Source organism: Coloeus monedula (assembly GCF_965178545.1).
Source record: "Coloeus monedula genome assembly, chromosome: 5".
Lineage (NCBI taxonomy): Eukaryota > Metazoa > Chordata > Aves > Passeriformes > Corvidae > Coloeus > Coloeus monedula.
The window spans coordinates 11,549,883-11,571,383 of NC_138785.1; the positions used below are offsets into that span (position 1 = coordinate 11,549,883).

Consider the following 21,501-nt stretch of genomic DNA (forward strand, 5'->3'; position numbering starts at 1 on the left):
CTTCCCAAAAAGAAGGCAAAAAAATTAATTCTCTCTCAGGACAAATGGATCAGTATCCTGCTTTATTATTTGCATTTTGTTTTTCAGTTGACTTCCACAAAATCAGAAAAATGCAAAGAATGTGAAGAATATGAAGAAAAAAATTTTGCAGAATTTGTGCAGAATTTTGTTAAGGTTATACAGAGGGATTGCAAACACTGACCAAAAGACGCAGGCTGGGAAACAAGATTCTTACATGAACATCTTCAGAGAAATTAGATTATCTCCAAAAATAAACTGGAAAAAGAGCACAATTTACAATCCTCTTGGCTATCTCTTAGTATATCTATTTCCATTGTGGTTTTCAGGTAAAATCAATTACTTCTTCTACTCAAGAACTCAAAGTCAAAAGTTAGAATATTTATTTAAAGACTCTTCCTTGCCCTTTCCCCCTTTGGTACAATGCTAGCATAAGGGCATTAAAAATTATCTCCAGTCTTCTCACAGAAGGTAAAGCTGGTGCTTGGTTCTGCTGTCCAATGACAACATGTTTTGTTCCTTCATTTGTTACCTCTAACATGACTTTATTAATTAATGTAATGACTACAACTCCTTTATCAGTTACCAAAGATTTCAATTGAAATTTCAACCAAAGGAATGTTAATTTCATTCTCTGAACAAAGGAGGTGACCGAGTCTTTTATGCACTTAAAAAAACCCCAAAACTATGTGGTAGAAATCTTTCCTGTGAAGTAGGGTTCGTAACTTTAGTCTCCTTTTGGGAAAGAACTTTGAAGGCACAAATCACTTTTGACCAGTTACTGGAAATCTTAACTATATTTCTATGACTCAATGCAGTCAGCTGTCCTCTGGTATTTCTGCTATGTTTCCCAGTCTTCTTTGGGCTCTTTCTAAACTAACTGCTTTCCTCATGATTCATATCCATGTCATACCAGCTGCCATCCATAATAAGTAATTCTTTTCTCCAGGCACTTCCATTTCTCTGTCTTCAGCTGATAAATGGCTGAGTCATTCAGCTGTCCACTTACCAGGAAGGAAGTCTCAATCTCATTATGGCAGCAAACACACTGCCTGCTTCTCTCTTATTGTTGGGATGCTCCCAACAGTTAATCTTTAGCACTCTGAGGAGATGAATCTCCAGTAAACTGCAAGAGGAAGAACATAAATGTGAGCATGTGGGATGTCATCTTCCAGGGGACTTGTAGACAGACAGGTTGGTAAATTTATAAGCACATTGATGTCAGCATTAATCACTAGTAGACATATCACAAAATAAATAAATTATTTGCCACCACAAAACATCAACAACAGAAGTGTTTATTACGTAGTTTGGATGAGATAAAATGGTCCTACATTTAAAATTTTTCCTTAATTCAGTATGCACTGAATATGATTTCCCTTCCTGATGTCATATGCACAGGAAAGGTAACACCAAGTTACAACTTCAAAGAAATAAAGGGACTTTCCTTATTTCTAGCTTTGAGAGAGCAGCATTATACTCATGATGGGAGAACCAAAGAGCTGCTTTGCTCAGAGTTTTCTTTATCTTGACCATTTTGAAAATAAATTTACTGATTAATTTTATTTTGTTTTTCACTAACACATTTACCAGTGGCAAATATTTTAAATACTGTGAATTTGTCTTTTCAAAAAATATTGCTAAGTCTGTGACCCCTCAGCTTGTCACCCTGTTATCCACTTTCTGTTGGACACTGGCCATATCCCTTTTATTTCATTTTACCTCCACCTGGTCCAGGTGCATATTCTGGAATGGAAAGAGGCCATTTTCTAATCTGTCCAACATTTCTCCTAGGGCTTACTTTTTCCTGAGAGCTAAGCAGCCAGCTTTACTACATCCTGAATCCAATGGTTACAATAAATTGTCTGATTGATATAAAGGGTGGTCTAAATTAAGGCCAGCTTGTTATTTGTTTGGGGTTTTGTTTGTTTTTTTTTTTTAATTAGGAAATTCATATGTATTCCAGAGGAAAAACGTGGACACATCTGATCTGACTTCTTAGTCCTGTAGGCAGAACAGTAAAAACTGATTCAGAATGGCTACTTTTGAAGTAAACATCCCCAGATTGAAGAAGGTATTTCTTCTATACAAGTTTGAGTTATTTGTGTGGCATTTACTAGCTAATATTTTCCAACTGCTGTTGGCAAAAAGTAAGGAAAAGATTAATACTGTATTTTCTCCAATTAATCCTGCTCAATTTGGGGACTAAGGTGACTCACAGCAGAGTGTTTCTATGTACAGAAAGAACAATAACTCTACCTTTTGACATTAGAAGAGAAGAAAAAAGCTCTTCCACAGAAGTTTTAGACTACATAGTTCGGTGTTCCTGACTTTGCAATAATTTAAAATCTGCTTTTCCTTTCCATTCCTACTATTTGGTATCCACATTTCTTTTCTATATCCTAACAGGACAATGCAAGTAGCATTATCCTGTCTGACATCCTCTGCCTTCTTGTTTTATTGGACCCTGAAGATAAATATGAGTTGTTCATCCATAGAATGTTGCCTCTAGTGGCTCCCAAATGTTCAAGCACCTGTTGATCGTGTACTGCTCAGATGATTTCACAGACATTTTAAATTCTGAGCTACAGATACATTTCTTGTTGGGACCTTCACTGTTTTGAGGAAAATATAAAAGAAGTAGTTCTTTACATGCAGTGAGATAGCTGGGGGATCAACAGCAATTTCAGATTATCCGTTTTGTTCATATGGTTATGTGAGCAAAATAATACTAAAGAAATGTACTTTAAGCAGCTCCATGTGGCAAAAGCTCAGAGAGACAATGAATATTTGAGTCAGCCAGCCCAATGTACAGTGGTAACACTTACAAAGGAGGGCAAGCAGTGTATTTGAGATCTATATATCTATATAGTATATATAGATATCAACAGGCATTCTCCATGGATAAAGCACTGTTTCAGCTGCTTCAACCTTCAATAGCACCCAAGGTGGGTAGTTACTGTAGAAACCACAACATTCCAAGTACATCAATTACACACACAGTTGTTGTTAACTCATTTGTCCAGGCAGCTGCATCATAGTTACTGTGGCTCTGCTGCCCACTAACCCCAAACTAAGAGCCCTGTCATCCTAGTGAATCTTTGACTCTAAACCCTTTTCTATTTTAATGTGGGCAACACCCCAACAAAATGAAGCTCTTAATATTTAGTTGCATTTCTCATAGGAATAATATGGAACAAATATATAGGAACAATATGATAATAAAGTAACCTGAGATTAGCCTAGTTGTATTATCAACAACTCCTGTATCACAAGACTTGCCCTCATCACAGTTATACTGACAGGTGACTGAGGTGCCAACCCCTTCCTTGTAGTATCAGAAACACAAGGAACATGAAACATCCACTACAGGAATGAGAGCAAAAAGGAGGAAGGAAAATGAGTGAAAGCCACCTTAAATGATAACAGTGAAAGCAAAATTATTCCAACTCACTGTGAATCAACTGCACCACATCTTTCTGAGCAGCAGAATTCAGCAAGGGGATGGATGAAAATAAGGAAATTTGCCTGCAATTGGAAAGTTCAACAGTAAATTTCAAAGAGTACTTCCCAGAACTCTTCAAATGCAGTCAAATCATTCATGTCTTCATCTTAACAGGAGCTAAAGGCAGCTTTCTTGGGACATTCCTGTCCTGAGTCTCTGAGTCAAGGTCATAATAGGATATCTTGGCAGGAGAATTAAGAATGTGAGAATGAATTTGCTGCTCAGAACAAGTGGATCAAATCAAAGCAAGAGACACAAATTTCATTGTATCTTCAAGTCGATATTGGTGTTCTTGAGAATAGAAATAATATTAATTTTTATCCAAAGTGGCCTTCACTTGCAGCTTATACATATGAAGGCAAAACTTAGTAGCAATAGGAACAGCATCACATGCTGGAATTTCTGTACAGCATCAGGAGACTGATCAGCATGACACCGAGCCATACTTGAAAGGGACATTCTGTAATGTCTAAAGGGTTATATCTTCTCTAGAGGCAGAGAAGAAACAAACTTTGCTCATATGAACTCTGTGGAATTTTACTCTCATGCACTTAGGGAGGAAAAGAAAGCCATAAATGAGCAAGCTAAGCATTTTTTCAACAAAAAGTTAAAATCAGCACCTTGAAACCATCTCCTTCCAAATAGTTTCCTTCAAACAATGTCAGAGAATTCACCTCTTCTTATCAAAAGGCTTAATTAAGCCAATAATCAACACCTTAAATAAAGACAAAAGGAAATAAATACATTTCATAACCTCACCCTCTTCTACATGCTTATTAGATGTGGTATTTTCTTGACCAAGTCAAGCCAACCAGGAATCAATTGGCTTTCTAAAAATGGGGGAAAAGATGAGGCAATACAGTAAAGAATGAAAAATCTGCTTAGATGACTGACTTACCTCTGCCATGACATAAGCACCTCACTACCTCTAAAAGTTAAAAACATATAGGAGGAAAAGGAGTGAAGTTAGAACAGAAACTGAAATCGGGGGTTTTCTGGGAATTTTCTTGAGAAATACCAAAGGCTAAAAAAGCTTATTTTAACTTTAACATACAAATTACTATCTTATACTGCTTCTCTTCCTTCTGAGTCTGAATCAGATTTTCAGAGATGAATGGTGACTACTGGGTTAAAGCTTTAAAATCTCAGGCAGATGATGAATTGGGAGGGAAGCAGCCAAAGAAATATCAGGAGTTATCTAATGTGTGAGGCATAATCTTTAGAACGTGTTCTCATAAACAAAATAAAAGAATTGAGTCATCCTGGTTTAATTGATTATAGTCCCTTTGTAAAAACATATCCAACAGGAATGCATCATGACAGTTCCTATCAATTCTGATGCTATGTCACCTAAGGAAAGAATTGAATCTTTCATCCTATTCCTTCAAAATCTGATATTAATAGGGAACATAAAAGTGTTTATATTCCAGTGGGATGTGTCCACAGTTCCTTCAAATTTCTAAACCTGAATATTTATATAAGATTTATCTTGTAACACAGTCTCTCATTGTATTCGAATTCCCTAGGCAAGGAAAAACAACAGCGTGGTTTCACCTCCAGACTGTAATTCCACAAAGTCCTCAGCCATACAAATTTTGCCCCTTTTTTTCTTTTCCTAGTGGGACTTAATACTCCTCAGGGCTTTCCTGTACATTAGAACTGTTTCTAATGTACTGCTTTTACAAGTTTTAGTAAAGGAAAACAAAGAACTGCAAGCAACTTCTTCTAAGTCAAGATGCTTTCTTGAAATCAAATTTTAAGATACATTGACAGTGTTGCTGAAAGAACCTTCATTAGACCGAAATACAGTATTTTGTTGTCAGGTGAACAGAATCCATCAGCTTGCAGGTTTTTTTTATTTAATGTCTTTCAGGAAAGAACTGCATTCAGCTTTTCAAGATGAAATATTGTATATCAGTAATCCTTACAGAACCTTAATGGCTGCTCTACCACACACAACAGACCTCGATAAAGTGACAAAAGAGAATTTAAGAGAAATTTAAAATATACTTATGTTGTTGAAATATGACACAAACAATGATAACATTAATTGAAACAGTGTATCTGTGCCACAGATAAAACTGAGAAATAATTCTTTTTAAAAGTTGCCTTTCCCAGCTCTTCTAAGAGTCACATACTCCCTGCAGTTAACTGGAAATCTATAGTCTTGCAGTAATACAGGACATACTAGTAATCCCAGCTCGGGGGTCTTTTGAGCCATTAGTTTCCCAATGAGCCAGAATTTTCTGTATCAAGAAAAGAAAAAATCTAGTATTTCTTATGATTGGTAGAATCTACTGTTTTTCAATGCAGTACTGAGAAGTGAAACCATACTTTTGGTCAATCTCAAGGCATTCAGGTCAGTGTATTCAGTCCGTAGTACCTGAAACTCCCCTGTCCTCTGAGGCAGTGATACTGAATAGCAGGTGTTAATCATAATCCATTATAACAGCTGGGAATTTCTTCTCCTCATTAATCTTAATTGTGGCTTTTAAAATCATATTTTCCAAAAATCTTCTTTTTAATTTATTAGTTGAAGATAACAAATGAGAAATTACATTTCCTTTGGTTGTTCCTTTGGCAAGCTTGCTACAACTAATTCAAAGAAAATTAGATCATTATGAATAATTTCTGCAACTTTTTTCTATAACAAGCTTCATGCTTTCATGCATCATTTGACATTTTAAAGTTTTAACTGAAGTCTTCAGACAACATTTCTCTCTCTTATAATTCCTACTGCAGGACAGTGACCGGGCTTTATTTTACCCCAGACAATCTTCCTAGCAGTAGGTATCAGTCATTTGGATAAGTTAACTTAACCAAAATCCCTTGGCTGTAGGGTAGTTTTATCAAATTGCATAATTCCTTTTTAGGACCTCATCTTCCAGTATTTTATACCACTAATAAATTATGAAGATCTATCTGGGACAACTTAGACAGAATTCAGTGAATTTCTGAAGTTGTGTGTAAGTTTTAAGTTCTCCAGCTACAACAGATAAGATGCAGATGTTAAGCACTGTCTTAAAGACCTAAATGGGGGGGGGGTTGTCAGTTTTATGTCCCCTTTTTTCCCCATCGTGACCTTCTGGGATCTTCTGAAAGCACAGATAATTCTGGATAGTCAGTGACTTATTTCAGCAGTGGTGAAGGAATCTTAAGCAGACAAACTTCCACAAAGGGGGCATCAGAGCTGGGACATAAGCTTCCGCAGATAACATGCTTGTATAGGGTCTCAGTTATCTGGTGACTGACAGTTAAGTCAAGCTACAGAAATGATGCCCTGTCCTCCTCAGTGCACAGGGAAAGGCACCATCACCAGCAGCCAGTGGCTCTTTGGAAACAGCTATTGAGAAGCCATAATTTCTGTCTCTGTGCAGCGGAGCTCCTGGAAGTCCCACTGCCAGCCAAGTAGGATGGTGATGATAGCTGTGAGACTATCTTGGAACATGGTGTTTATACAGAACATTTTCTTCCAGGAAAGCTGCCTTAAAATAAAAATTTCAAAGCTGTGTTCTCTGGACTTTATGAAAGGCCTCTATGCATATACAAATAAAAAGAAAGGCTGGGGAGGCCAACAGGCACAGCACAGCCTATTTGGGCTTGGCCACATGAATTAATGAGTCTGCATTTAGTCCCAGAAAGCAAGGAGCAATTTTAAGCTGCATTGACCTAAAGGGACAGGACACAAATAATAGCATTGTTGACAAATATGCTATAAGATAGGATGAAGGCATAGAAAGTATTCTTTTTCCCTCTGGTCCTTGAAGTTATTCCAAACACTAAATATTAAAGTTGACAATATTTGGAATTTAACACTCAGATATCTGTGACTCCTCTCACTAAGCTGTTACCTGCATCTTCCAAGTCTGCACACCATGACCAACTCAAGGAGTACTGTATGTTGAAACCAGAGCATTCTTTCTCCCTGACCAGCTACAAGTAGCATTTCAAGTGCAAACCAACTCAGTAATGGTAATCTCTAACACCTAAAGTACTTTGTAACCACCACAATCATCCAAACTCTGGGAAACTGAGGAGGAAGATAATGCACAGCTGTTTTCTTAGCTGCATATCATGCCCCTGAATGCTGAGACTAGCAAATCTCAAGGTTCTGAGATAAAGGAAGTAAGAACTAAGTAACATATTCACTGTTTACAATGCCATCCCGTGCTGGGAACACTTTTGTTTATTAATGATAAAAAACAAGATCTGCCTTTACCCTTCCCACCTTCTTGATTAATGGTAAAAAGCATTGTATGTGCTTCCTTCTACAGCCCTCTTCTCTTTAAGGGAGTTACACTTCGCACAATAGTTAGGATACGGGGACATATGTTGTAACTTGTAACTTGAACAGTGCAGCTGGACAATATTTCTGCAAAGAAAAGGTGTTTACTTCAAACAATATTCTCTCACAGCTGTTGCTACAACAAAAGCATTTCAAGAGAGCTCAGAAATCTAATCATGCTTCATCACTGGTTGTTTTCTGGTTTGTAAGCAGAGTTGCAAATAATTTTTTTTACTTGAAAATATTTTCTACCAGAAACATATTGCATCTTGAGAAACAGTGTTTGAAGCAACTTAAGCTGGAGGTTTATTATAAGTCAACTGATGTTATTGTAAAAAGAGAATAAATATTTTTTGTCAAAAATCATGTAGCGAAGTAGTTTGCATTTTTCACAATTCCTAGGAAAATACCTAGTGGCATATAAAGAGTATAGATTACATTCTCAAACTTTCTCAGTACTTGAGGGAAATTTACAGTGGTTTTTATTCTCTACTCCAAAAAGTCTTACTGGAATTTTCAACTTTCACTATCTTCAAACAAACAAAAAAAGGCAACTTAAAGTAAGTCAATAATGGTTCTCAGTCAATCCAGAAAAACCAGCTCAACAGTAAAAATCTTGGCTGTATCTAAAGCCGTTAAGAATTTTCCATTCCTTGTGTAAATGTAAAACTCAATCTCCTTTGAATACAAGTGTTTCTTGTAGATTTTTTCCAAGATTGCTCAAATACTATCTGATATGTACCTTTGGCAATAGTTCTACAATGAATTGTAAACTCATTCTTGTTTTGCAAATATAATGGTAAAATCCACATTGTGCTTGAAATTTCTTGTATTTTTCCTTGATGAAAGACCTGAAAGTGCTTTTTACTAATTAAAATCAGAGATGTGAGTTGTCCAAAATATATACAAGTGCTTTTAGAATCAAAGGAGATTTAACTCCATTTTTATTCCACATACAAATACTCAAAACTTTCTCAGAATATATTCTAACAGGGGAACATTACTGTAAAACATAAGTCTGAATTTTTATAACTTCTCTGTAATCATTTCAAGAGTTAGAAATTCAATATAACACCCTTGCTGAGGGTAGAGGGTTAAATAAAGAATAAAGAGAAAATTTTTAAAAATTGATAAGCAAAATAAATTATTTGAACATGAGCCAGATGACTATAATTTAATTTTAGTTTTGTATATTACTAATTTTTTTGTCTTATCATCTTCCTTATAGTCTCCCTTCCAGCATTTCTTTGAGTTAGGCTTTAGGCTTTTAAAGAAATCCCTTAAAGCATATGGTTACACCTTCAGGGTTAGATCATGCCTCCAGGACACAGCCTTTCATTTGGGTTGTGAGAATGGCATTATCCTGCTTAGAACAAGGAAGTTGAGGAGCAATGAGATGACAACTCCTTGGGATGAGAAGCAGAATTTACAGAAGTCTGTGCATCACCAGCCTTCTGCTGTGGACAGCTATCAATGCTGTATTGTTTAGATGCCTTCTTTTCAGGAATTTGAAAGAATTTTATAAAAGCAAAAGAAAATGAGAAAGGTAACTGAGATGAGTCACTGGTAGCAACTCCTCTGCTGTAAGGGTCAAATTTCAGACTGATATACACCTTTCAGCTAAAAGGATATTCCCAACTACAGCGAAGTGGTAAACTCACTCATGGCCAGGCTCTTGATCGCAGGATCAAAAGAAAGAACAACTAATATTTTCTCTAATTAAATTAGTTCCTTTTTCCTTGCTATTTAACCTCAAATATATTTATAAATAAGTCAAAATTAGTAATCTTTCTATGCCTGCTGACATAAATATGTAATTTGTCTCCTTACCCTCACAGTCCTTCTTTAAACATAGAGTTGCTAGAGGTGTAATCTTTCTTAGGGACTCATGTGAACATACATAAGATCCAATGTTAAATGGCAAAAAGCAGACAATGCACATACGAAAAGTTCTTGTCAGCTGTGCACTGTAATCAGCCAACAAAGAACCCCTGAACATCTCTTATCCCCTGCTACTGAAAATATCTAACTAGCTGTCCAGCCATCCACCTGTCTTGCAGGTAAACACTTTTGGAAGTCCCCCTGCTGAGGAGGGGAGTGAGTGGAAAGATGGGGATGTGTTTGGCCCAGAGGTCAACCCACAGTACTCATTCTGTGCACTGTCAGTACAGAGCTATTGCCCTTTTGAGCTCAGAGGCCTGCAAATTACAGAGATCCCTAATCACACTTCACTGCACACAAATGACCTCTCAATTTATTGTTCCATCCTCAACATGCACTACTCAGCATATTCAGTGCACTAAGCACATTTTGGAGTTGCTGTGGATTAAAGATTAACTGTGACAAACTGAACTTTTCAACCAAGTATCCAAAGGGAACATACCAATTAAGCAATGCTGAAGTTCCATGCAGACAAAGCACACATCCTAGTAATAGCTTTCCAAACTACATGGCCAGGAGTAATTTGTAAGCTTTACAACCAGGTTAACAAACTGGATATGCGTTCTCTTGTGCTCCCATTTCTATGTCTGTGTGGTCCCAGAGAGGGTTTCTTACCAAAGTGAGGGTTAATGAACAAATGTATGCAGTCCTTTCCTCCCTGCAGAGCCATCACACTACCACAGAAGAAAACACAAATGAGTTTTGACTGTGAATGTCCTCAGACCATCAAAAGGAAACCTACTCTGAAAGATTAATCTGAGCTCTCAAGAGCATTGCAGGCTTAAACTGCATATTAGTGTTTAGTATTTCGCTAGAACAGTTAAAAAAACACCAAAAGTGAAAATCTTTGCTGCATTCTGGCCCTTCACGTTGGAGGATTTCTCAAACAACTTCTAAGAAATTAAAGGGGTATTTATTATTATTATTACTGCAACAGTAATAGTTGACATAAATAGAATCTGTCTAGCTCAGTGAACTATATAACCTCTTCTTGGAAGTGTTCAAGTAACACCAAGTTTATTAAAAAAAAATTCTTGAAACACATGCAGTTGTACAACTTCTTTCATGGAACAGACAGCAGATGATAAATTATAACCATTAGACTAAATCACAACAATATCTCTCTTTAAATCTTAGACATCCATGATACACTTATTAGAGTACCTGTAAATTAAAAAAATAAAAAGAAAAAAAGTAGCACTAACAAAACCAGAAACAAAAAAGGCATGACTGGGCTGCTGATCTAGCAATAGGATGAAGGAATGAGTAATAAAAATCTCTCTTTCAAGCATATTTTTCTAGTAAGCTTGCAAAGTAGACAGCTCATGAGTGCCAGGTTGATTTGGAGGGAGATATATTGTTGGGGGTAAATGCACAATTTCCACGAAGGGATCAAAATTTTCCTTGAACTGACAGCTGTAGCTGAAAGACTGAAAATAACCCTTGTGTTTTCAGTGCTCACACACTTCGTCCTTTCCTACGATTTCATTTTTAGCACATGCTTTATATACCTCATGATTAGTCACGAACACCCAAAGGTGTTTGTAGTGCTGTACTTAGTAGAAGTAACTTTAGAAATTCCATTACTAGACTGGGTTTTTGCTGGATCAAAGTTCTAATGAAAACTCATTTAAGATAATAAAAAACATTATACCTATATTTTTCTAGCAAATTTTGATTAAATTTAATAAAAATAGATGTGAGATGAGATTTTTTTCAGTCATAATGGGCAGGCAATTTAGTTGTGAGTGTTCTTTAGCAATGTGCAAGGCATATAGTTCTGCAGGTGTAAGTCAGGCACAGACCTGAATCTTTTTTTTTTTTTTTTGGTCTATAGAGAAGCATGTAAAGATATTGTCCATCTATTAAAGTATGCAAAGGAAAAGGATAACTGTCATGGGATTGCACAGAGAAGATTTACATCTTCACTAAAGAATTCGGAAATGCCATGAAACATTTGTCTGTTCGTGTCCGAGCATATAAAACACTTGTCTTGGAATTCCATTTAGGTAAAGGCTTAAGCTCTGGTTTAGAAATCACCAGATGGTTGAGATTGAAGGGACTTCTAAAGGTCATCTGGTCCAACCAACTCTGGTCAGGCAGAGTCATCTAGAGGAGGTTGGCCACAACCATGTCCAGTTGGCTTTTGAGTGTCAGTTTTCTTAAACTATAGAATGACAGATAATAATAATGGATGGTGTCATGCTTTCGTTCTGTGCTGTTCACCAGGAAATTAAGCTCCTCATGAAGAACATGAAAACAATTAGTTAGTTATACTTTATGTTAAGTTTGTCCTGATTCCTATAGAATCCTGGAAACAGCAGTCTGACTCATGGTGTTTTTAACTCAGCCCACTAGGAACAATATGCCAATAGTACTTATGAGAGTGGACATGATAGTGGGGGTGTGTATAAATAAGATCAGTGTTCTGAACCTTAAAAAATGGCTTTAAAGAGAATTTTTTTTTCATATTGTATTCTGTGCATTTTAACTGCATTACACATCTGCTTGATGGTCAATAAAAGCTATTATAAAGAATTTCAGATTTTAATTATCACTCCTGGATTAATATTTTCATAGAAAACAGCAACATTTTCAATTTAAGGATAGATTAGAAGTTTTGCATGTAATTTCTTAGTGTACTCCTTCCAGATTAAGCCAAATGCCTTGGCTCTCTTAGGTACTTAGCAACACTATAGACAATTAAAACAGAAAACCACAGACAAAAGAGCTCACTGTGCATTGAAACACAGCACAGAAATCAGACAGACTGATCTGTAGTTTCAAGAGGGTTCATTCCTATAATGCAACCAACCAACAGTTGACACTTTACATCTGATTTTACCTTGGCATATGCTCCTCTAGCTAGGCACTGGGAAGAGTTTCCTTTCAGATCACACTTAATACTGCTCCCTTTTATGAAGTACTTCCCTTTGAACAAGTAATTGAAAATACTTGAGTGCATTTCATTATAGGATTATCTCCCAGTCACATTCTAATAGAAATATATTTATTGTTCTGCAAAGACTTGTTGAGCAAACAAGAAAAGCCCTTGCCCTTCACTAGTATTCTATTTACCTGAAGTCTGATTTAAAGAATTTTGATGGAATGGGCATCTCGGTGCAGCATTATTTTTTCAAGATGCCTATTTAGAACTTGTTCAGCATTAAAGTTAAGTCAATTGGTTACTTTCAGTAAGATTATAATAATTTCCTACCATGCACATTAACAACAAGATGATTCCACACTATTGGACTAACTTATAGCACAGAAGACTAGAAGTTATATAGCAATGAAAACAAAATTGAATGTGAGGCAGAAAAAGGATCGTATTTTTCAGGGTTGGAAGAGGTAGCATGGGGAGCTGGGGGAGGGAAAAGGCTGGTAGAAGGCAAAAGAGTATTAAGCAGGTTTAACTGAGAAGGCCTGGGAGCAAGCTGTCCATGAAAAATATGGCAGCTTAGGTCTTGTGTCTGAAAGACACTTTGAAAGGTACCATGAGGAACAGGAATTTTTCATTTCCCCCTTCCCCTGTTCCTCTGCTGACATGTTTTCTCTCCACCTCATCCCGTACTCCACAACCCATCCTAGACAAAGAACTCCACCCTCCTCCCGACCGCCAAAGGCATCGTAACATCCATCCCCCATTCCCTGCCTCTGATTAACCTGCTTTTCTTCCCTGCCCTTCTGGGCAAGGAGAAACTCCTGAAAATGTGAGTTGAAGACAAGACAGAACCAGAAGCCGAACCCAAAGATCTGTGGATCTCAGAGAATAAAGCTTTCTGACCTTTTCCTGGCAGACCTGAGGCAGATGTGTTGGTAGGACAATATCTGCTTTGGATTTGTGCTATTTATATGGGCTGCCATTGCCTTCCTCATCCTCACATAAGCAGCAGCATGTGGGGCAAAGGTGGATTCTTTAGACCACAGCGGTCAATCTTTGCCCGCTCAGGCACAAGCTAAACATGCAATTTGCAGCACCTACAGACGGATGCTGAAGAAAACCAAGCAAGTTGTATGCATATACAAGGCACTGTTTGCATCCTACAATCCTGTTAAGTGTCCTCAACAGAAGAGGCTGACTGTTTAGGCAGTAGTGCATGGAAATTTGAGAGCAGCTGTATGACATTTCAGGCCTCGAAGGCAAGCGTGTATACAAGTGCTGTTATTGATATCTTAGAGACTTCACCTAGGACAGATATCATACTCATCAGGGCTGCAGAGAGCTCCAGGTGAATTCAACCTGTCCCCCAGTTTTTGCCCTGTTTGTCAGTTTTCCTGCTTAGGGAATCAGTTGATTCACCCCAAACACAAGAGGATGTGTAGGTAAAACATGTTGGTTCCTAATTCTCTCAGATCTCGTTTCCCACCTGTTCATATTTTGAGTCTTGCCCTCCTGTCTCTGGCACTTCCAGCTCTGCATCATAATCTGCCATTCCCCAGTCTGTCCAAGCACAGTTTCAGGACAGGCAGAGAAAGATCTCATCAAATCTGAAGCAGGAGTTAATCAGGCATTAACTTGAGAGACCCTGGAAATTCTCAGTATTCATCACTGAACATAACACTTCACTGAGGGGGAAAAAAGACATTGAGAAGTAAGAAATTATTCTTTTTGTGGGGGGATAAAAGGGGCAAAATTATCAGTAATGACTCTACAGTACTTTGAATATTTAAAATGCTATATACTTTATGCATTTATGAGGTTGATTACAAAAATCACAATCACAAGAACAAGTAATGGGAATGTGGTGTGCAGACTAATCTTAAAACTTGGGAGTCAAATTCCAAATGCCTAGAAATGAATTTCCACTCAGTCCCCTATGAATTTACTCACCACAGTACCAACAGGACTATTTGAACAAAGGAATGTTCTCCTATTTAATAGTGATTACATATTATGTATTGTAATTATTGCTGCTCTTACTTCTATAATTATGGAGGCTTATTCATGAATATAAAATTCACAGTTTGGGGTGATGATCTATTTTGAGCTAATAGGCTAAATTCAAACATAGCTGTGTCCAGGTTTCCACTATAACCTTCTAAACTTCAGTGTTAGTAGAACTTACGGTTCATTACCTACTAATGCCCACAACTCATTTAACTCACATAATGATATAGATGTTAAGACATTACTCTCCTCTATTCGAAGACTGTACTACCTGCCACAGAGCCACATAAAGCATAAATTGTAGTTGGTCTTTCAAAGGTCTTAGATTCTACTTTTATCAGGGACTCTCTTTCAGAATAAAGAATAGTGCTTCTTGCTGCAGTCAGTTCTAATATTATAGCTAAGAGTCTTGGTGGTCTTATTTTTTGTATTGTGACAGGCCTGATTACAAGAAGGAAATACAATGGAATCATAATGATGTTACTTATTTTGTATTGAGACAGCACTCAGAAGGCAAGAAAAAGTAGAGGCATGTTCTGCTAGGCATTGCACAAACACAGCATAGTAGACAGTGACTGCCCTGAGGAGATTACAGTCCCAGTAAGATTTACAAAGAGTAGGGAGTAAATGACATCCAGTACTAGGATTCTCTTTCTTGGTTTACTTATACATGACTGCATATCCCACCTAAATTATTTTATTTGATGAAGAGATATTTCAAATCACTAATGCAAAGGAAGGAATTTTGATAATCCAACAAATCCTAAACTTCAAGCCTCAGACAACATCTATTAGTAAAGATGCTGTTTCTCACACAGAACAATTACTGTATCTTCTGGCTTACATTCAGTGATGAATACCTGGGAGCTGTGCTTAAAGCAACTTGTTTAGCACCATCACCTACCTTGCATGCCTTCCGTGTTTAGCAGACTAGAAGGGGCCCAACATGAAAAAGTTAATAGCCCATTCCATGCATCCCTGACCTAAAGAGACAAAATCAAGCCAAAAGGAATACTGCTAGTCCTAGCAATGCACATATATCTCTATAAAGAAGTTTTCTATCCCTTTTTTGTTACATCTAGTGTTAAAAACAGCACTGCTAGTACAGTAAAGGCCATGGGTTTTTAAAAAGTGCAAATAGAGTCAGGTATTTTTTTGTACAGAGAATTCCATCAAACTCCTGTGTAAAGGAAAATGGCCAATACTGCAGCTGCAGTGAGATTCCAATGCTGTTAAACTTCTTGAAGCTCACTATTACCCCAAGGAAATTTTTGTTTTTCCAGTTTCATAAATCTCTGTTTTCTTTATGAACAAAAACCAAACAACAGTGTGAGCAGTTGGGCCTGAGCGTGTGACTTTATGGTCAGCAGGAGCTTTGCCAATGACCTTAGTGATCCCAGGAGGAGTAAAGCCAATGCACACATGAATTCTGGTGCTTTTCACTCTTCACTTCTGGATCTGCTTGTATGTCCTTAAATGCTGTACAAACCAGAAACATTGATTTCCCTTAATGCCTAGGTCAGCATCTGTAATGATTTAATTAAAAGCTTGCTGTCTGAGGGGGTTTCTCTCCGTGATGATATCCGTCCACTCAGTTATTTCTTTTCTCACTTCTTGAACTGAATAAAGTAGTAACCTTCATATTTTTGAAAATAAAATTTTCTATTAATTTCATCATTATTAAATCAGATTTAATTTTCTACATATGTTGACTTATCTCAGTTGGTCCAAATCCTTACTGAGGAGTAAGGTTTCTTCCTCTGACTTACCTGCTTCTGATACCTACACACAGCTTAGTCACATTTAAGGGTAATTAAAAATATTCCAGTCTCATTCTGTGGCACTGTGCAGTTTGTGAAACATGAAAAATTTCCAATTTGTACTATTTTATCACTCAACTCAGTTGCTCTTTTTATTTTAAAATATGTTTGACCATTTTACTGGTATCAAATCATCATATCAAAGCATCAGATTCAAAAGAGCGATGATGCTGTGAATAAGCTGCATTGCTTTGCTTTTCACATGCCCACAGCTGAATTCTTTAGAAGGTCCCAATTTCAGTCAGGCTTAACCTCTGCCCTCATTTATGCCATCAAACACAGCTGGGTAAAATTCAGCATAAAATCTTTGGTTTATCCCTTTTGAAAAAGCGATGTGTGAGAAAATTAGAGGATGGTTTAACTTCAGTTATAACCTAAGATTTCTCAGTAAGACAAGCTGCCAGAAAGTTGTATAGTCAAAGCAAAAATCAAACTACCAAAATATGTCATACTCATTCTTTTGGAATGTTGTCACCTGAAGCAAAGAGAAACCATGATTTTCAACACAGTTACATTTTAAAAGAAAATAACACAAAATATTTTAAACTGAAATGTAAGAGAAAACCCACAACATCCCCATTGCCAAATGTTTTAATTAAAGGTTTTAGAACAAATTATAGAAGGACAATTTTGTAAAAAAAAGGAATTGTTTTGTTTGGAAGTCTTATGAAATGGTGTGGAACCAGATAGCAATTTTTGGTGTGTGTTGGTTGTTCTACCACAAGTGTTACTTTTTCTCTGTCACTAAAACAAATCAATTAATGGAAGTGTACTATCTTGTATGTTTGAAAGACTGTTCTTGCTTAATAAATACTCTTCTGCAATCCAGAAAAAAACCAGAAAGGTTTTAAAAGAAATTAATTCTTTTGTCATGTCATGGTCTGGGGTTTTGTTAGTAGTTTGTAACGAATATAGTTTTAGTAGTCTATAAAACATATTAACTGTGTGTGTCTGTGTGTTACTACATACATATTATAATGTGCTTAAACCCACCTGCATGATAATATACAGTAGTGTGTCTGTATATGTAATGCACATGGAGCAGTGTGGATAGATAGACAGCAAAACATGTAAACCGCTGCAATGTTTTGAAGTATTGGGAATTAAGCCTGTTTCTTCCTGAAGCAAAATCACAGATACAATTCTAAAATATGCAGAGACATGCATATCTACACAAAAACTAGAATACTTTTTGCATTATGACTCCTATTTGTTCAAATGTTCCCAAACATGAAGTCCTCAGGACACACAAAGCCCTAGAACACACCTAGGTTATGTCAAAAGGGGAATTATAAAAGTTAAATATCTGCTCAAAATATAGTTAGCAGTCCACTACTATTTTCAGAATGCTTAAGTCACTGGACTGCACGAAAGAACTATTCTTATTAACCTTAACACACTTAATCTAACAAAAAATTTTTCTAATTACCATAAATTTAGCTCTCTGACCCTTTCAGAGCCTAAGCTTAATCATAGCCCCATCTGCCCAGATGGTTTTATCAGACTTGGAAAATGGTATCATTTATACCACCAGGTTCAGGCAGAACCTCTTGATTCTTCCAACCTCTCCTGTCTCCAGCCAGTGTTCAGCAGTAGCTACAGGTGTCAATACTAATCCCAATCCTAACAGCATCCTTAACCTTATGAAAACCCATCAGGAACCACATCCACGCCTAACCAGACAGCCTATGTCAGGTCTGCTCTGAATTTAGCCCAGAAGCTTCTTCCAGACCATAAATTTACCTTTGGTTTTCTTGGAGACCTACTCCTAGAGGGGTGGTGCAAAACAGGCAAAAAGTATTCAAATGGGATGTTCCTAATTATGAAAGTAAGAAAACTCTTATTGGAGGTAAATGGATATTTTTTACTCAGTCGTACATGTCAAATCCCTTTTATCCCTTGCCCTTTTTATTGTGGAAAGAGGCAAAGTATTTTAAGGAGAAAAGCAGTCCTTTAAATAAAGTTGAAGGACCAGTAAAGTACCTTCTTGGGAATTTTGCAAATTTTATCACAGCAAAAAGAGGTTATGATGAAAAATTAGGTCATTGGTGAATCAAGTAAGCATGCAAAAGCAGAAATGAAGTGAAGAGGAAATAATGTAAATCAACTTCAATTTATCTACGGAGAGAAGCTAAAGAACCCAGCTACAGCAGGAGACGTGTTCAAAAGTTGGTTTGGCCTGTCCACCAAACGCTTGGGATCTCAAGCTGATGGGACAACACAGACAAAATCTCTATTTCCAGCACAGCTGTTCCGTCCTTTTGTTTTCACTGTCTGGAATACGATTCTGAGCAGAAGCTACTGCCATTCTTTGTAACAAAAAGAGCAGATAAGTGTGGACACTGTTCATCCTTTAGCACATTTAAAACATGACTGCAGACAAAGAAGCACATGTGAATGGATGCATGTTGATATTGCTTAAATTCTTCCAACATTTTTTCCAATAAACTGAGCAAGAACAAACTGAGACCTCATAGAGTAGTAGTCTCAGTTTGAGAATTTTTCAAGCTGACATTTGAAACTTCAGATCTAGTCCAAACTGCCAAACAAAACTTATTCTGTCAAAAATACATTTAACATTGCTATTTTTTTTGCCAAAAATATTTTGGAAAAAAAATGGTCTTCTATGTTGTTTTATAAAACTTATTTACAATATTTCAGTGTTTGAAACCACATTATACAACTGAACTTCAAATACTTTATGTGAAAACTGAAAGCACACATATGTCAGAACCATCCATCACTGGAATTCATTAAAATGAAATCAAGATTGGTATTTAGCATTTTGTCATTTTACTTTACTTGAAACATGTTTTAGTTGCTCAAATCATGAATGTGATGTAGTGGACCTGTTCCAGTCTATTTCAATGAGGCTTCCACTGGATCTCATATCCTGTGGAATTATGAGATGTTTTAATTGCTCAAACATAAAAAACTATGAAAGGGTTTCATTTTCTTAATTTGAAGGTTTTGTTTTCTGCCATAGACAACTCAAAGCATAGCCTAATTTTAGTTCTGTGACTGAATAGAAATCCTCACTTTGTACTTTACACATTCTACACTTTATAAGTACAACCCTTGGCACAATTACACATTAATTGACTCATTCTCATTGGTATTTGTAAGATAATAACAGAACTTTTTTGCACTGCATTTATATTCTATGGAGACTGCTTATAATTTTTAGAATAACAAAAATAGGAACTTTTCTTTCCTAGTATTCTTCAAATTCCTCTGTGTCTCGAACAAATTTTCACTGATGATGTTTCAAAAAAACCCTCCCAACACAAAAATCCCCACATCAACATGTGAGCAGGAAGGACCTGAATTAGCTACCATTCTCCCAGAACTGCTAGTCTCTTGTAATAATGGTATTTACCTGCCTGCAACTACATATCAAGACATCAGTAGTCCAAAAAAGTGAGTTGTAAACTACATTAATTGTGCATTTCCTCTTTTTTTTTTTTTTTCCATGAAACACATAGTGAGACACAGCCTTCCATCCCTAGAAAATGGCAAGGAACATTTCTACATTAGTGGAAAAGGTTATTCACCTTGTATTCTTTTATGAGACAGTAATTGCTTCTCTGAGTTATTGCCAAATGCTGCTGGAAACACTGGTTATGTGATCTCTGAAGTCTTCACAGACTGGCATCCACAGGCCTCTTTGACTGAGCTGATCAAATTCATTCACCGGATCCCTGCTAAAACACAAGATTTGCCCCCACATCAGAGAGGGGAGTGAATGGCAAGCCCAGCTTCTTTTTAGTCAGGTATCAGATCTGAGAGGAGAAGCAGTAGCTCCCACATGAGGGGCAGTTAAACTATACCTAGAGGATGCAGTTTGCATGGACTACATGAAATCACTCAAAGAAAAGGCAATCATTTGCAGCCTGATGCCTGCTTCAGCAACTCGGTAGCAGAGAGGATCAAGAATGTGTCCAGCATACCAGTCTTTCACTTTCTTACCCCCACAGCAGGAAATCTGTCTTCGGGCAGATGGCTAATATCACCCAACTCTCTTTCTCCTCCAATACTCACTGAAACACCTGTTCTCCCTGGGTAAGGAGAAAGCAGAACACAGGGCCTAGAGGACTCCCCTTTTTTCTCCCAGGAACTGCAGTTCTTTATGCTCTATCTTTAGGATCACAATGTGTTCTAGGTTAAAATTCTCGAACTCCCTGAGTCCTTTGACTCTTCCTTGCCTAGAGGTTGGGAAGAATATCACATTACAGAGAAGTCTGATGTTGTACAGCAGACTCACAGATCATAAAGTGACTCTGCAAATATATTCCCCACTTCTAACAATGTGCTGATTCTGTGCTGCCTTTCAAGTAGAAGAGTGATGACATTTCAGAAATAATGTAATTTCACTGTTCTGAATGAATGAAAAAACCCTCATGGAAACCAGAGGCTTTAGATCAAGATCATCTCAATTATTTGGAGGCCATTTTTATCCTTTGCAACTTTCCAAGATAAAGAGAGTAGGATTGAGACTTATCCAGCCTCAGACATTCTATCCTGCTTACACTGATCATTTGAGCCTCTGAGAATCTGGACTCCCATCTCTTTCAACTGCCTTTAAAAATAAAATATTGGTTTTATCTCACAAGGAAGAAAATGGATATGATTATTTACATCCTCTAGGGATCTAGCACAACATTTTTGTCTAAAAAGTTCACTCAGTTCTGCCATGTTTGAAAACACTGTCAATCTAAATTAGCTCCAATTTTCCTGGTTATTTCACTGTTTAATATAATTTTCCATGAAGCTATTCTTTTGGGGCACGGATTTTTTTTTTCTTTGTTCAACTGAGTTTTTGCTAATAGAAAAATATCTCTTCCATCTGGTGAGAACCTCCGGAGGCTATAGACAGTAATAAAGACAAGGGTCACAAGCTTATGCAACAATTTTATTTTTAAGAAAATATTTCTCCTGGAGTTGTCTTCTAAAAATTAATACATATCAAATATGATTGCTGAGGGAAATAAGGAACATTTCTTGAATAACACCAGTTTCTCCTTATTTCTGTTTTACCCTT

At 36.9% G+C, this 21,501-nt stretch overlaps 1 protein-coding gene across 3 annotated transcripts in view; it reads left to right on the plus strand.

The window, feature by feature from the left end:
• IL15 (interleukin 15) overlaps nt 1-17,282 on the plus strand; it is a 47,915-nt gene extending 30,633 nt beyond the window's left edge. For all 3 annotated transcript variants that reach the window (XM_082281561.1, XM_082281560.1, XM_082281562.1), the window contains one exon: nt 88-17,282. In XM_082281561.1, the coding sequence (XP_082137687.1) occupies nt 88-201 (114 nt within the window). In that variant the 3' untranslated portion in view covers nt 202-17,282. The remainder of the gene's footprint in view (nt 1-87) is intronic.
• The last annotated feature ends 4,219 nt before the right edge of the window (nt 17,283-21,501 follow it).